Source organism: Caloenas nicobarica, chromosome 2, assembly GCF_036013445.1.
Source record: "Caloenas nicobarica isolate bCalNic1 chromosome 2, bCalNic1.hap1, whole genome shotgun sequence".
In the NCBI taxonomy this organism is placed as follows: Eukaryota; Metazoa; Chordata; class Aves; order Columbiformes; family Columbidae; genus Caloenas; species Caloenas nicobarica.
The window spans coordinates 19,294,705-19,310,277 of NC_088246.1; the positions used below are offsets into that span (position 1 = coordinate 19,294,705).

Here is a 15,573-nt window from a genome sequence, read left to right on the forward strand (position 1 = left end):
TGCCCCTTCTCCTCCCCTTGTGAGGAAGCTGTAGACCCCCATGAGGTCTCCTCTCAGTCTCCTCCTCTCCAGGCTGAACAAACCAAGTGACTGCAACCGCTCCTCGTACGGCTTCCTCTCCAAACCCTTCACCAACTTTATAGCCCTTCCTGTCCTTCTGGACACTCTCTAGTAGCTTAATATCTTTTTTATCCTGTGGCACCCAGAACTGCCCACAGAGCTCCAGGTGAGGTCGCACCAGTGCAGAGCAGAGCGGGACAATCCCCTCCCTGCCCGGCTGGCAATGCTGTGCTGGATGCACCCCTCTTTCTTGGAGAAACAGTCCAAAAAAAAACCCAAAACTCCTGAAAGTGCAACTCAATACAACAGCAGACACAACAAACATTCTTCGGATATTCTAGCCTCACCCACCTAGCAGAGGTTTGGGATAAAGCACTGACCTGCTATGGCCCTATGCAAGTCAGGGAATTAAGCAAAAAGATGGTGGGTCTAGGACATTTTAAAACAAAGTGCCACCCACAGACTTTACAGCAGGTGGTTGGGAAGAGAAAGATTGCCAAGAAAAATAGCTGCTGGTTTGTTGTGAAGTAAAAATTCCGTCCCAGTTCTCAAAATTGGCAGGCAGATGAAGCCCAGAACAAACCACTGCATAAACCAGCATTATTAGCATCCAACTGTGCCACCAGAAATGCAGACAAGTTGCAACGACAGAAGGAGGAGATTATAATTTAAGATTCTTCCCCTTTTAGACACTCCATAAAATGAGAGTGTAGGGAACGCGGACAGAAAATACGCTGCACACATTCGGTGGGGGAACCACTTCCACTTGGAGTCACCAGGGGCTCCCAGCAACAGCCCAGGATAAAAGGAGCTGTGACACTTCCAAAGAAATTCAATTCGTTCAGCAGCATACAAAAATCTGCTGTCAGTTCTTTAGTGTCATCTATTGGTATTGAGTCTATACATCACGGCTAAACATGAGGCAACCTAGACCCTACACCAAGTAAGTCTGAGAAATCATTTTCCTTTTTGAATCTGTGCGAATCACAAACGTTAATTCTAACAGAACAGACCAGCATGGCTGTGTACATGCATTTGCACTGGAATTCAAAACCAAGCCAGAGAGAATAAAAAGATCATCTGAACATTTGGACACAAGACAGTATTTTCTCAAAAGAAAGTTTTGTTACACAGAGCGCTAGAAAGTGCTGAAACATGTTACAGCTCAGACTAAGGAATAAATGAATGAAATGCAGCAATGTGAAAATACATTTCTCCAAAGAAAACAGTTGCTGCAGATTTTCAGCATATGTTTTAGGAAAGGAATAACAAAAAAGGAAGAGCACAAACATAAATATGCAGTGAGACAGCACTATGTGGCTACCTCTTGCTTGAACAGCATTTGACATGGCAGATCTGTCAAACAAACCACGCTCTTCAAGACGTAAATGGTCATGGTGCAGTATCAGTAAGCAAGGCACTCTGGGGTTTCAGGAGAAACTGTCCTCTAGAACTTGCTTAGACCCCAAGCAAAAACCCTTTTCTCAGACACAATCCATTCAGAAAAATGCACGAAACAGAAAGAAGACCAGGAAAATTAGAATTAATAGACATGAAAGCTGAGTGGTTTGACAGGAGATCTGAAACTCACAGATCTCCTGTTCATCTCACAAATTCTGAGTCTTCTCGTTCATATGGATAATACTTAATACTTCAAGTGTTACTGCCAATTCTTATACAGGTCTCACATCTGTTTGGTAGTTAAAACAGGTGTCCGAGCTGGCAGCTAACATTATTTTCTGAGATTATTTTGGGTCTGTTACATGGAAATGATTATAAATCACATGAATAGAAGCCTGAACATCATCAAACCCAGGGATAAAGGTTCCAAAGGGACAAGAACATAAACAGTAGAAAAATCTCTGAAGGCAAAACTTTCCCAAACGTCAAAAAACAAAGCTTTAACACACATGTGGCAGGATATACAACCACACTCTCTGTATTGCCATGGAAAAATGTACTTACAATGGCTAATTCATGATATTCTAAATACTGTTATTTCAACCAGTCTGGCAATAAGCTGCTTTTCTGTGGGTTTTTTTGAAACAGTCGACCATGATGCAGAGCACAGAGGTTACAAGACTTACTCCCTTTTTCCCACTGTAATGAATTTAGCACTCCTATATCATATGAAGTTGAAGAACATATATTTACCCAAAGCAAAGATGCACAAACACAAAGGGAGAGATGAGAAGCAAAGATTTGTCCACAATCTTTTGGGTACCATGCAATACCAGCACACAAAATGTACATGTTTCTCACTCCCCCTGCATTGCCACCCCCTTTAATCCGGTTTGCTGAGGAAACAGGGGTAGATAATCCATCTGCTTATTGGTGTTTGTCTCCCCTAATAACTGTGACTCTGCAGACAAATTTCAACCAGATTTAACCAAAGGTTAGAAACCACTAGATGACTATGTCCCTTCAAATTCAATCGAATTAGAGATTTGAGAGACGATCATACAGAACTTGTGCCAAATAGAGGAAAAGTTGCAGTGTGTGCTCCAGTGTTAGACTCTGGAGAATGAGGATCAGAGAGGGTGTTACTAAATCCCTTTACTTTGGAAAAAGCCTCAGTTAGGATCTGAGCACTGCTGCACAAATAAAACCCAACCAGCGGACACACATCCTTAGACGAACAGGTTTCCTTATTTCCGGAACTCAAGAAATCACTTGTTTCCATGCTTTGAAGTGTAGAAGTGCACACAGATCAAAGGGAAGATTTTTGCATGTTTCTCCACAAAGCCCCTATGAACATCTTGGCTCTGACTTCACCTCTCGGACCAGAAAGACAAGAAATTTCCCAATGCAAAGGAAAAGCTAAATGAGAAAATAACTGTCTTGTTGGATAGGCAGAAATTTGAAACGGCATCTTTGGCATTTCAGCAGAGCAAAATACAATATTCTACCATGAAACCACCACTTCTGCAAAGGTCATCGCTGTGTCACCATTACTTGTGAGTTATGGCCCAACAGCAACAACTCAGCCATAATCAGGAGGTTTGAAGTGTGCATATCAGTTGTACAACACAGTATTTTGAAAAAAGCAATACAAATTATCACGGTTTCTGCACAGAAGCAGCGCCTGTATTCAAAACAACTCTGTTAGGCAGCAAATGCCTGGAAGAGTGCCAAAGAAGTAATCTTTACTTTTGAGTATATGTAGCTAACACAGCAGTTAACCATAGCTGAAAACAGGTCTAGAGCACTCAAATAAAGCCACAGTAGATACATTCAACATCCACTGCACATGGAACAAGAAAAATATAGCATAACTTCATAAAGCCGTAGTGAATTTGTTAAATGACTTAATGTCATCATGCACAATGATAGTATGTCATACCTTCGAATATGAAGGAGATGTATTGGATACATCCAGTTACTGCTACAGGAATATAACTAGAACTGAAGAATTTTAGGACCTTAAAGAAGACACTAAAAACTATCACATCAGCCCTTTGAAGCACATCTATTTGCTCTCTCATGTTGTGTGTGCAGCAGTGTGAACGATCAAGTAATTAGATTTCTGACCTATCAAAAGGACCATTTCATAATTGAAGTACATAAATGAGAGGTGGTTGAGAATAGTGCCTGTAAACAAACTATTGCAATCTTTCTAAAATAATGAGGCCCTAAACTGTTGAAACAGCAGAAGCATTTACATGAAATATTAATAATAAAGCAGTGTGACATGCTCAGAATTGATAATAAAACCAAGAAGCAAATGTACAATTAAGCAAATCACTTCACAGGAAATTTTCTGTGTAGTTCAATCAGCTTTGGAGCACACATAAAAGCCACAGAGCAGGTGGGACAGTAGTGGCATTCCCTTCTGGCCCTGTCGAGCTCATTTGGTTGTACCATGTCCTGGGGACAGACCCAGGATGTGTGGGGAGGAGATGAGGTGGTGTGACCTCACCACCACCCCCCTCTGCTGCAGCGTTAGCTGTGGGTAACACGGTGGGAGAGAGCTGTTTAGCTACTGCAAACCAGTCCATGCTGAAGCCTTGCTGGAGTGACCTAGCACCATGACATACTTCACCGTAGAGGGTTTGGAAACTGACATATGAAGATGTATAAACTCTGAGCACTGTCTGTGTCCCAAAAGAAGTAATTAAAGGCTATGTTTTGATTCACGTGCTTTAATGCTAGTAAACAAGAACAAAAAAACCCCAGTAAATGCAAGTAATTGGATAAAACAAAGCAGTTAAGAAACATTATGGCAAGCATGATCAATTCTCTCTTCTCTATACGTGTCATAATATGCCCTTGATTTAACGAATTGTTGTGTACAAATTTCAGTTAAGAATTTAAACATTTAACGTAAAAGCTAGAGGAAAGAGAAGTATAAATACAGCACTAGTACTTACCCTTATATCTCCATTTACAGCTCTGGAAGTGTGATTAAATGCATGTGCAGGATCTTTGTTGTAAACTTTAAGGAAAGATCGGTCTTGAATATTCCTGGAATCAAAAGAATCAGCAATGATAACAGATGAAAGTAGTTTTATTTACTTTGTTGCTGAAAGTTTCAGGTAACAGACCAACACAGTAGGTCTGCAACCGACCTATAAGAAAAATCTAAATGCCATAAATTAGACGCAAACAAACAAAAGCCTACTTTGATTCTCTTTCCCATGGGAAGTATCATTCTTTTGCTACAACTCCACACCCATAAAAATTAGATAGTGTTAATTTTCTTTCAAGATCCTGCCTTAAGAATGAAAACACTTTGAAGACAATAGAGTTTCAACATTTACACGGCACTCAAAAGGATTTAGTTAATATTTACATGTTTTATTGTGTAGTCAGCCCACATGAATTTTTGCTATTCTAAGAAGTGAGGATATCAAAAGAAAAGCAGTCTTGCTAACTGCAGTTCTTCTTGAGGCAATTACAATTAACTGCTTGTTCACAAACCTGAAAAAAAATCCACAAAAGCTAAAAATTCAGTAGTAGATAAATCCTTCCTCTAAACTTTAACTTGTGTGTTTTTGTAGTTCTTATTTTTTCCTTTAAAAACCTGTCTATATTATAGATAAAGTTTTGATGAAAGCTACCACAGAAATGGTTTAGACGGAAAGCCCTAAGAGCATATTTTCATTTAATTAGGACCGAATACTTTGTTATTGATTAGTTCATTTTTCAACTACTACATTTAGGAAAGAGTGCGATGACAGTACTTTTCTATTTTGTTTCAAAACCTACCTTCCAGTAATTTTATGGCTTAGACATTTGCACTGAGTTCTGGTGATCTCTTGCTCACATTTAATCAGCAGCAAAGCCTCCAATCTATGCTCACTTACATCCTTTCAAAGCTGTGGTTCCTGTCATTTCCCAGTAGTGATCTCTAGAGAATTTACTTAGACATGTGACCAAATTCCTTTCCTCCAGGTGCAGCTACAAGTCTAGTGAACTGATCTTAATCACTGGGATTATCATTTAAAACTGAAGGAAAGGATTCGGGGGCAGGTCCAATTTTTTTTTACACTGTCATATTACACTCAGTGCTGGCTTTGAACGGGTAGCTAGTCAGAACTTGTACTGCTGTTGTAGATGTCAAGTAGTTATTAAAGAAACCCTACAGCTTAAGAGGCAGATCAGTACCTTCTGTTTAAGAACTGCAGGGCTGATGAGAAGTTTAGTATTTATGAGTGTTTACATACAGTAGACTGCATAGGAAAATAGCTACCTTGCGGCAAGTTCAAGTTTTTCAATTATTTATGGTAACATAAACTGTTTTCCATCTTGCAAATGTGACCCTTTTGCTTTAAGACTTGCACTGGGAGTCTCAGTTACCATTTTCTGCCTCAGACTTCGAAATATCTTCTTTTTGATACAAAGCAAGCGCTCTCATCTTCGGTTCAAGAAATGGTACGTTATTCATTTAAATAAATTTCATCTGCTGTCTTTTCTGTCTGATGGCTATGAGATGGCACCTCAACTAACTGGAGTTTGTTTTAAAAGCATTCTCCATAAATATTTCTTGTAGAAACATTACACTTTAAAGCAAAACATTGCTGCAAGGCAAAGCACCAACACACTAGGCATTTGATCTATGAAGTGAATTCTATTTCACCTCATGTTGCTGTTCTAAGATAAACATTACTGATAACAGGCATATATTACTGTACTTTTATTATTACTATTATTTGCATTACTGTAGCTCCCAGATGCCCTTGGCATGTTCAGAGGCTTCATTGATCTGTGTGTGCCACATAAACACCCCAGGAACACAACCTCTTCACCAGCTTACAAGGCGAATAGAACACACAGAAGACAATAGGAGAACTGCAGGAAGACAAAGGAACAAAAAGAAATGAGAAGACCACCCAGAGGAGCAAGAAAGAGATCCTGGGACCGGGGGCATGCTCTGAGTAGGCAATGCAATGGAGAGAGCAGGAAGGTGGGACTGGAAGGAGACCAGCACAGTGGCTTTGTGGATGTTCGCGGAGGACACCATCCAAGCACATTAGAGGGCTGCCTGAGAGAGCGTGAAGGCGCTTGTTTGAAAATTGAAGACACGTAGAATGAAAGCTGGCATTATTCACCAAGTGGAAGCAGATGGCACTTGGTACTGAACAAGAAATGAAAAGTAGCATTGAAGTGGGCTTGGAGGAGCCCTCATAATGAAGACAAGTAGTTTATATTTAATGAGATGGAAAAGATACAGCCAGAGGACAAATGAAAAAAATGCATGTGAAACAGTCTGCTTGTCAAACTAGGAGAATGATCTTTGTAGCTTCATTTGAATAGGTAAGAGTGAACAAGATTACCTGTGTCAACTGCAGAGAAAAGATAGCCGTTGCTATTAAAAAGCTGTTGAATTAGCTGAGTGGCTTCTCACTACGTGGTAGGAAAGGAAAGGCTGCATCATAGGGATGCTATGCAGTAAAAATCTGAAATCTACACTTGATGCAGAGCCCTGAACCACTTTAAGAAAAGAACCAGGTTATGGGTTTATAAAAGACAGTAGAAAGATAGTCCCCAGTTATTTAAAAAAAAAAAAAGGGGGAAGGAGTGTGACAGTCTAATGAAGGAGAACATAAGCTAGGCTGAAACTATAGTCCATGAGACTATACTAAAAGAGAAAATCAAGATTTTAGTTTGCACAGAAGAGGTAAGATTCATGCAATCCAGCTACAGACATTCACAGAGAAGACATCAACAGCTAGGTTCCCTGGCATGTATTAACATAATTTAGGATTGTAGGCATGTAGGATTAATCAAAACCAGCTCAAAATGTGGATGTAAAAACCTCCATTTGGTCAGATGAGTCCCATCGTAAAGGAGAGACAGAAAAATAAATGGGAGAGTCATCCAGATAGATATAATTCAAATAATCTACAGGGATAAGATGATAGAGACAGGTACAGACAAGGAAAAAGCAGCAGGACAAAGCCCTGAAAAAAAACACAACAGAAAATCAATGTTTGAGAAGACGACCTCTAAAACGATACCTGAAAGGAGAGAGACAGGAAGAAATCAAGAAAGAACAGCCATTGAAACAAAGGGAGATAAGAAGAAAACATTAAAAGTACACGAGAGATGTGGGAGAAAAAGGGTGTCCATAAAAGGTGGCCGTTTGTGGACTTCAACATCTTCAATGGAACAGTAGGGAACAGAAGACAAGTTGGATTTAGAAGAATAAAACCCCAAACAGGTCGGAAATGGCCTAGAACGAAATTAGTAGAGTAAAACTCCAGCCAACAGTTGTAGTGACTGCTCAGTGCAAGAGAAAAAGGTGATGGGGTGGGAAGTGGAAATGTCTGTTGTGTTCAGGGACAGTTTTGTTGGCAGGCACAGGAACACGTTAGCAAAGTAAGAGTAGGAACTTCAATAGAGTAATAAAAAAAAGTTGTTAAAAAGACAAAGCAAGGGATGCAAGGCACAGAGGAACACAAGACAGCCTCTGAGGGAGGAGGAGAGCTTTAAGAGTCAACTGAAACACCTGTGTTTCAGACAAGGAAGAAATAAGAGAACTGAAGGAAGACATGGCAAGAAAAGAAGAGAAAAATGATACTTCATCTGTTCTCTGAGGGGAGGCACTGGCAAGATCTTGTGAACAATAAGGAACAGAAATGGAGAAATTGTGAAAACTATTCGAAAGTGGTGAAAATGCAGCTGGTAGTGCATGCTTTGGACTCTATCAAGCTGGAATTGCAGAGTTTCCTTAGTGAGAAGGGTGGCAGAACTGAAGGAGGGAATTTTGTCATGGAGGAAGTCAGCTGGGTCGTGGGATTTCCTCTAGAAATGCTCTACAATACAGGCATAGGAACAGAGGAAGCAGATGTTGGGATTGAGCCAGGCTTGAGGTTGGCAGAGTGACGCCTGCAATGGGAGCAAGGGGAAAAAAGGTGAAGTGGTATTAATATAATCAACAACCACATTCTCAGGGGGAGGGAGGAGATGAACTCATAAACTGTTAGTCTGAAACTCTAGGGAAGATGGAAGGATAAAGTGAGAGAGAAGGAGTCGATGGGCCAGGTGATGGTTGGCAATAATGTGCTTGGCAACAGAGATGTAGTAACCCATATCTTGATTTAATCGGTTCATGCAATCTTGTGAATAAACTGTTTCATGTATAAGAAACTAGAACACATGATGAATGATGATGCAAAAAAATCAGATGGGTCTTAACATAGGCATTACAGTGGCCAAACAGAAGGGTGGGAGTCTGCAAAGCAAGGAAGATAAAAAAACAGAAACCAAGAGGCTGGCTAATTACAAGACAGTAGATAGACAGCCTGAGAGAGCAAGATAGAGGAGAGAAAATGGAGTGAGGTGCTGTTCCAAGATTAAAAGGAGGAATAGGAGAATTGGAAGTGGCAAGTTTAGAAAAGCTTCAACTTGCTCTTTTAACTACAACATGATACAGAGAAGGACCTGAGCCACAGGATCTCCAGAAGAAACAAGGCAGCAGCAGACAGTACACTTCTCTTACTTTCAGACCATTTTCTTGCACTAGTAGGAGACTGGCGGAGAGGAAACACCTTTTCTGCTTTCTCCATCCTCTTATGCTCCTCTGTCTAATTCTTTTTACCACATAACTTCTTATGCAAGGGATGGCACAAAGGCCCACCATATTTCCTTGCAGAGTTTTAGAGTGTAACATGTCTGGCGTGTGCCTGAGGGCTTTGCTGCTACGTGATTTGGAATTTTCTAGGGACCCTGAGAACCTGGTCCTTCTGCTGAAAGATCATAGACATCAGGACTAAAGGAACATGGTTAATTAAGCAGCTGCACTCCCACAAAATAAAGGATAGAAAGATGCAGCCAGATGTTAGATCATTTATTGACCAAGCTCTGAATTAGTGAAGGGAAGTGACTGCATCAGTTGCTGCATCCTGACATAACACAGGGAGGTGGTGGGGCTGCTGCAGCCGGTCAACGGTGCCACAGATCTCTAGCAGTGCCAGATGATGAATAATTGGCACTGCTCTGAGGACATTGGTGATATTCATATTCGTAACTTCAGGCTCACAAGGATCAGGCTTTACTCTGCCAGCAAAGACAAAAACCAGTTTTTCTGTAAATGTGTTCTGTATTTTAAACATTTATGTCTCAGTTAAAATTCAATAAAATATTAAATATGCGAACCTGCATGTACTGTATGAATATTTGAACAAGGCATGCCATTTATTAGTGGCTTTTGCAACAGATATTGCACCTACAGCTGAATGCAGTGTCAGACCAAACCTCCCATATTACTCAGATACCACGGAACATGCCTCTATGTGTCAGGCCACTATCTGTCAGATACTTATCAACTCCACTCCTTTTTATTCTGTAAATGCACTACAAAAAAACAACCCACCCCCCCACCCCAAAACAAAACAAAAAACCAAAACAAACAAAAAAACCCCACACACCAACCAACCCCCAAACCCCCAAAAAAACCCAACAGCCGTAATTCAATGTTTACTTACCTCACATCACACAATTCATAGTATATGTTTCTGCTCTCATCCTTGATGTAAATGGCCACACTGGGTGATTCCAGCATTTTCATTGTCAGCTGCTGGGGGAAGGCACTTACAAAAAGGGCACGAATTGTGTCTGTGCTTGTGATTTCATTTGGCATCCTCAACTGCTTTGTTTCATCTCCGTACTGAAGATACAAAACACCTACAAGAAAAATATAATAGCAAGTTACATATTCCTAAGCGCACAGGAACGATCTGGGCTTCAAATTCCATGGGGAACACAGACCAAGCCCATAATGAGTAGAGAAAAATCAACTCCTCACTCACGGAGCACATACAACATTTTCCTTTTCAACATGCTGGTGGAATAGAGCACAGAACAATGATACGGCTATGCCTTGATAAGTATGCTTGCTCCAGTACTGCACTTTGCTGAAAAGCCTATTTTTAATGTTCTTCAGCTAGATAAATCAGAAGTTTACCTCAGAAAGGATAATGGAAAATCCCAAACACACCAAGTATGCTCTGCAGTGGAAGGCAAATCACAAGGTAATTTTTTTTAAAGCAGTTGAGGAAGAACTTTATGCTTTTATATCACCCAGTTTCCCTAACACATAAATTTTGCATTTTATACTTGTGCTTACCCAACAGCCCCCCACAACCAGATTTCCATTTTAGCACTAGCAATTTTGTGTTCATAATTCAATATGCTGGCATTGTATACTATAAAGCCCTAGGTGAAACTCCCAGCAGGAGCAAAACTGAGGTCTCACACAAAAACAAGAGCAATTTCAGATCCTTTCAGTTCCACAGCAGCATTAATACTCATCTTAGCACTCAGGGAGAAACATGAGTAATCTTAGATGCCGAGTTGCAAAATACGGACAATTGCAGTGTAGCTGCACCATATGTTGTTCTCCCATGGCCAATATAAACAGGAGAGTTGCGAACACAAGGTCCTCAATGCAGTTACCATCAGTCATCATCAAATCTCAGCAAATGACAAAACTTAGATGGTAACTCAATGATTGTCACTTGAAAGTCATCAGCAATGGGACAGGCAGTTCATAGTCCTGAGATACAAACATGGAGCAAAAGCAATGGGAAAAGCTAAGGTCCTAGAATACAAAGGCATTTAATGAAAAGAAGTTAAGACATTTTAATCTAAGATGAGCCCTCGCTCCCTTTAGTCTTCAGTATTTTTGTCCCTATATTGTCCATGACTGCTATAGAGGAATGAATAGGCAGATGTTCCTAAAACCAGTGGGCAGATAATTGTGCTTGCACCTAGGGAAGGAAGGTGTTCAGTTTTCTGAATACTAAACAGACTACTCAACATTACCTAACCATTATTTAATACTAGTCTGCTTTCATTAAATGGAGCTGTTAACATAATTTTCCTACTACTATCATGAGCTGATACTTTTTCTTTCATTAAGATTGAAATCAGACATTTTATGAATCCTACAACAAACTACCATTTTCCTTTCAGTGGAAAAATTGGATTCAGACTGAAAAGTCACTAATTTTCTTTCAAAGACTGGGGGCAATTTTGCTAAAAATTTTATTTTTAATGCCAGTATTTAATGGCTTATTAAACTCTTTTCCTTTTTAAAAAACAAAACAAAACCATAATTTATTTCTTTATGTTCTTCTAGGTAAAATTGGCTTTTTAGTGCTCATTCAAATATTCTATGAAGCTAAACATTCTTTAGAATTCAGAAACTATATTTGTAAAAAAATAAAGTACACGTTTTTAACGACTGTATTTATTTCGCTGTCCCAAGATGTGCATAAACATACTCATTTTAGATGATAGCTTCTAGTTCTTGGCAAGAACAGAAGGAACCTTCTGGATTTTGAAATTTGAAACTTTCTTGGATTAAATGGCAAAAAATTACATTTTGGCTAAAAACATAGATTTTGCATATCGGCTTTGCAAGTATGTGTGACTTTCTTTTCTGCCTAGTTTAAAAGTCCATGCAGAATGCAGAAAATGCTAAAAATATGCTGAATATTGAGCTACTGAAACTGTTAACACAAAATAAATGGCAGAGTTTAAAAACCTTCCTTATACACAAGCCTAAATCATTTCAGAACAGTCTTGACTCTGTCTGTCCTCCAATACTCCCACAAAATATTGATCCAAAACAAAATTACAGTCATCTTTGGGTCTTGGATTTTCAAAGCAAATATGTATGTTATCCAAAAAGATCATGCCTTAAAATATACAGCTTTAACATACAACTCAGAGAAATGTTTTGGCCACAATCTAACTGTAGGGGTAAAAGACATTTTCAAAGGCATAATAAATTCTTTTTTCCTTAGTCTCCCTTAAATCACATGCTCTTAAAAAAACTTACTGCCTTTCCTCTTGAGTTATCTGATCCATATCATGATATAGCAATGCTTCAGGGCATTTGCTATTTGACAAAACTAACTGTTCACTTCTAAAAATCCAGCTTCAGCGTGACAGGATAAAGAGACTCAAAATCCATTATTTTAAGACATTGATGTTATTTTTCTCTGACACATTGCTGGGCTGAAACTCTGAACACCGGCAATACCCACAGGCCCAACTTCATGGAAACTGCTGGAGCTTTAAGGTTTGTTTTACGTTCAGCTAAAAAATTACTCCCATGGAGAATTAAAGCAAGAAGAAATAGAATATAACTCAGGCACGGCTTTTGTTAGGGTACAGCACATATGCCAGCAAAGCTGCTGGAAGGAAAGTTAAACAGAATGGATGTTAATGTCTCCATGTACCCTGAAGTCCTTCTCACACTTATGCTTCTGTCATAGTGGATCTACCTGAAACATGAAGATTGTGCCAAGTTTTATAAAACACAAAACACACAAGACTGTGAAATGCTTTGCTACTCTAGGAAGACAGGCATGAAGATCAGTGTGAACAAAGAAACTACACCATGCAACTGTTCTGAGACTGCAAGTCAAATCACACTGTGGCTTCCACTTCCAGGTAGGTACTGCCAGCCCTGGGCTTTCCAACAGCAACAAGGCAAACTGCGATGTTAAGCTTTCCCCTGTGTCATGCTGGTATAATTCAGTTTCAGAAATAACTCTGGAATTTCTGATCTTTCTTCACCCTATGGGCAACAGGCCACAGCATTAACCACAGGTTATAGCAGAAGACATTTATGTGTAAGCCAGGCCTTAGAAACTTAAACCTCTTTACAAATTGCTTCACAACATTCCTGTCAACAGAAAGGTATGTTTTATAGTAGGGAAATTAAACACCCAAGAGGTGAAAGGACATGTTCAAAGCAAGGTTTACAAGCATAAAACCTAGATCTGATGATGATCATGCGAACACACCACATGATCACCCTTTCCTTCCCTGCACACAGAGCTCTTTCAAAACCAAACGACTTTCTGCTCCACATTTATTATACCCATGGTCAGTGACAGAAGGATTTGCAAAATAGTTCATCATTTCTCTCAGGGCTGGTCTACATGAAATGCAACACAGTGCAATGAAAGATGTGCTGTTAACCTGATTTACATAGGCAGTGCCTCCTGCACAAGCTGAACCCATCAGCGCCGGTTTAGCGGTGCCCGGGGCAGCCATCCTGCACTTTTAGTCCAGCTTGCACAGCTTGGGGCACTGCCCTTACCATGGCCGCGGCTGACACAGACACACCGAATGCACAGTGAGGTACTCGGCTCAGATTAACTGGGCTTAAAACCCACCTGCCAGCTGAGGACATGACCACATACCTGAACTCATGGGTCCAGGCTGGCTTTAAAGCAAGGAGCATAACCAAAATGGCTCAGCACTGTACTCATACGGGTAGGATCATAACTTCTTGGTTACAACTGGTGAAGGTTTACTCCTTACGGCAAAAGCTAATGTTATGCAGGCAGCCTGACACCAGCTCTCATCTCTCAGCGCCTCCATCCAATAGCTGTGCTGACCTAACCCCGATTAAGCACCAAATTATCATGGTTATACTAACAGTGATCTCAGTGCTGGGCAGCTTAGATGCTTAGAAGAGCTTTAATCACAACCTGCTTTCATTTACAGAACAGGAATTATCCTTGCAAACAGGTCATTTAAGAAAGAAAAACACAAAGCATACAACAGCAAAGAAAAGTTAAATACCTTGTAAATCAAGAATAAGTTAACAAATGGTTGAGTCATCTTCTGTGACCTTTACAGATATCAGTTAATTATCTCACACAATGAATTTTAAATGTAAAAATACCGGTATTCATATAATCCTCTCATAATTCTCTTCTCATAATGAAGAAGAGAAAACTGAGGCAAAGTAGTTAACTCCTCAGTGTTACAAAATAAAATACAGTCAAAGCTTAAACTGGAGTTCATGAATTTCCTGTGAAGCTACAGGACACTCTCTGTGTAGGCAATACATCCTGCAAATTTCTGCACTGAAAAAATCTTACTGACATTTAATAGCACCTTAATCCATGGGCTCCTGTCTGAAGAGAAGTATTAACTGATGATTAACAGTATCTGTGTGTGGCTGGTTTGGTGCATTGGTGCTAGAGCATTGAAACTCGCCCACAGAACCAGAAATCACTGGCATGAACAAGGCACTGCTACTCTCTTCTGACCCAGCCACTCTATGTATACTCTGGTAATTTCATGTCCAATTTGAAAATGTCAAGTAATTAATAAAGTTGGTTGGAGTGCAGCAATCAAAACCTGGACACATTGCAAGTTCTGTAATTTCTTTAAATCAAAGTTGCAAAGCTAGGTATAACTAAAACAGGTAGGAAAATATGTACAGGAGGCCTCCAGACCTTGTTGGGTGAAAAATAGCATAAAAAAGTATATTAGCAATTAGTATAGGATCTATACGGAATGGAAAATTAGATAAATTAGCAAAGAAAGCTGTATCTTAAGGTGAAGAAATATGGAGTACACGGTGAGTAAAACAGTAAGAACTGCCAGAAATCAAGACGAGCTATGCTTTTTAATGGAAATTAAATAACACAATGTTGAGTTAGAGGTTGGTGAAGTCGTCATTAGATTTGCCTTTTTACCTATCCATCAGTTAACCATATGTTTTTGAGATGATGCACAGCCTTTGCCTTTTCATGCTGGTTTAGCTTGATCTTCCACCAAATGCTGACTGAGTCACTAGCTCTGTCTGCACCTTCCCTCACACTGAAGTCAGCAGCAATGCCAAGGAGTAAAACTGAGAAAAGGCACCCTGGTTTGTTATTCATATTTATGTTGAATCATTAGTTGAGACATGTATCAGTTTTAAAATTTAAGGATAACTTTTATAATCTTGATGATAGCTATTTTTGTTGGGACACTTCAGATTCAGAGGGAATCACAATAAAAACTGTCAATCATTTCCTCAAAATCAAGTTCACAATTATTATTTTTTTACCAAAATGCCAAGATCCTTCCAATTTTTCTTTTATTTTTATTGGACACAATTGTAATATATAGGACTATAAGGGTGGCATAGGCCTGTATTCTTCTCCCTTGCCCCACAGATACCAGATAAACAGAAATAACACATAGTTGGTGTCCTTATCATTAAATTCTGCAAAAGTTATGCAGACACAAGTTTATTACAGTAACAACTCC

At 39.6% G+C, this 15,573-nt stretch overlaps 1 protein-coding gene across 16 annotated transcripts in view; it reads right to left on the reverse strand.

The window, feature by feature from the left end:
• The window catches only part of KIAA1217 (KIAA1217 ortholog), a 355,643-nt gene that overhangs the window by 83,167 nt on the left and 256,903 nt on the right, over positions 1-15,573 (reverse strand). For all 16 annotated transcript variants that reach the window (XM_065628990.1, XM_065628992.1, XM_065628997.1 and 13 more), the window contains 2 exons: positions 9,990-10,188; positions 4,431-4,524 (listed from right to left, as the gene is read on the reverse strand). In XM_065628990.1, coding sequence (XP_065485062.1) covers positions 4,431-4,524; positions 9,990-10,188 — 293 coding nt within the window. The remainder of the gene's footprint in view (positions 1-4,430; positions 4,525-9,989; positions 10,189-15,573) is intronic.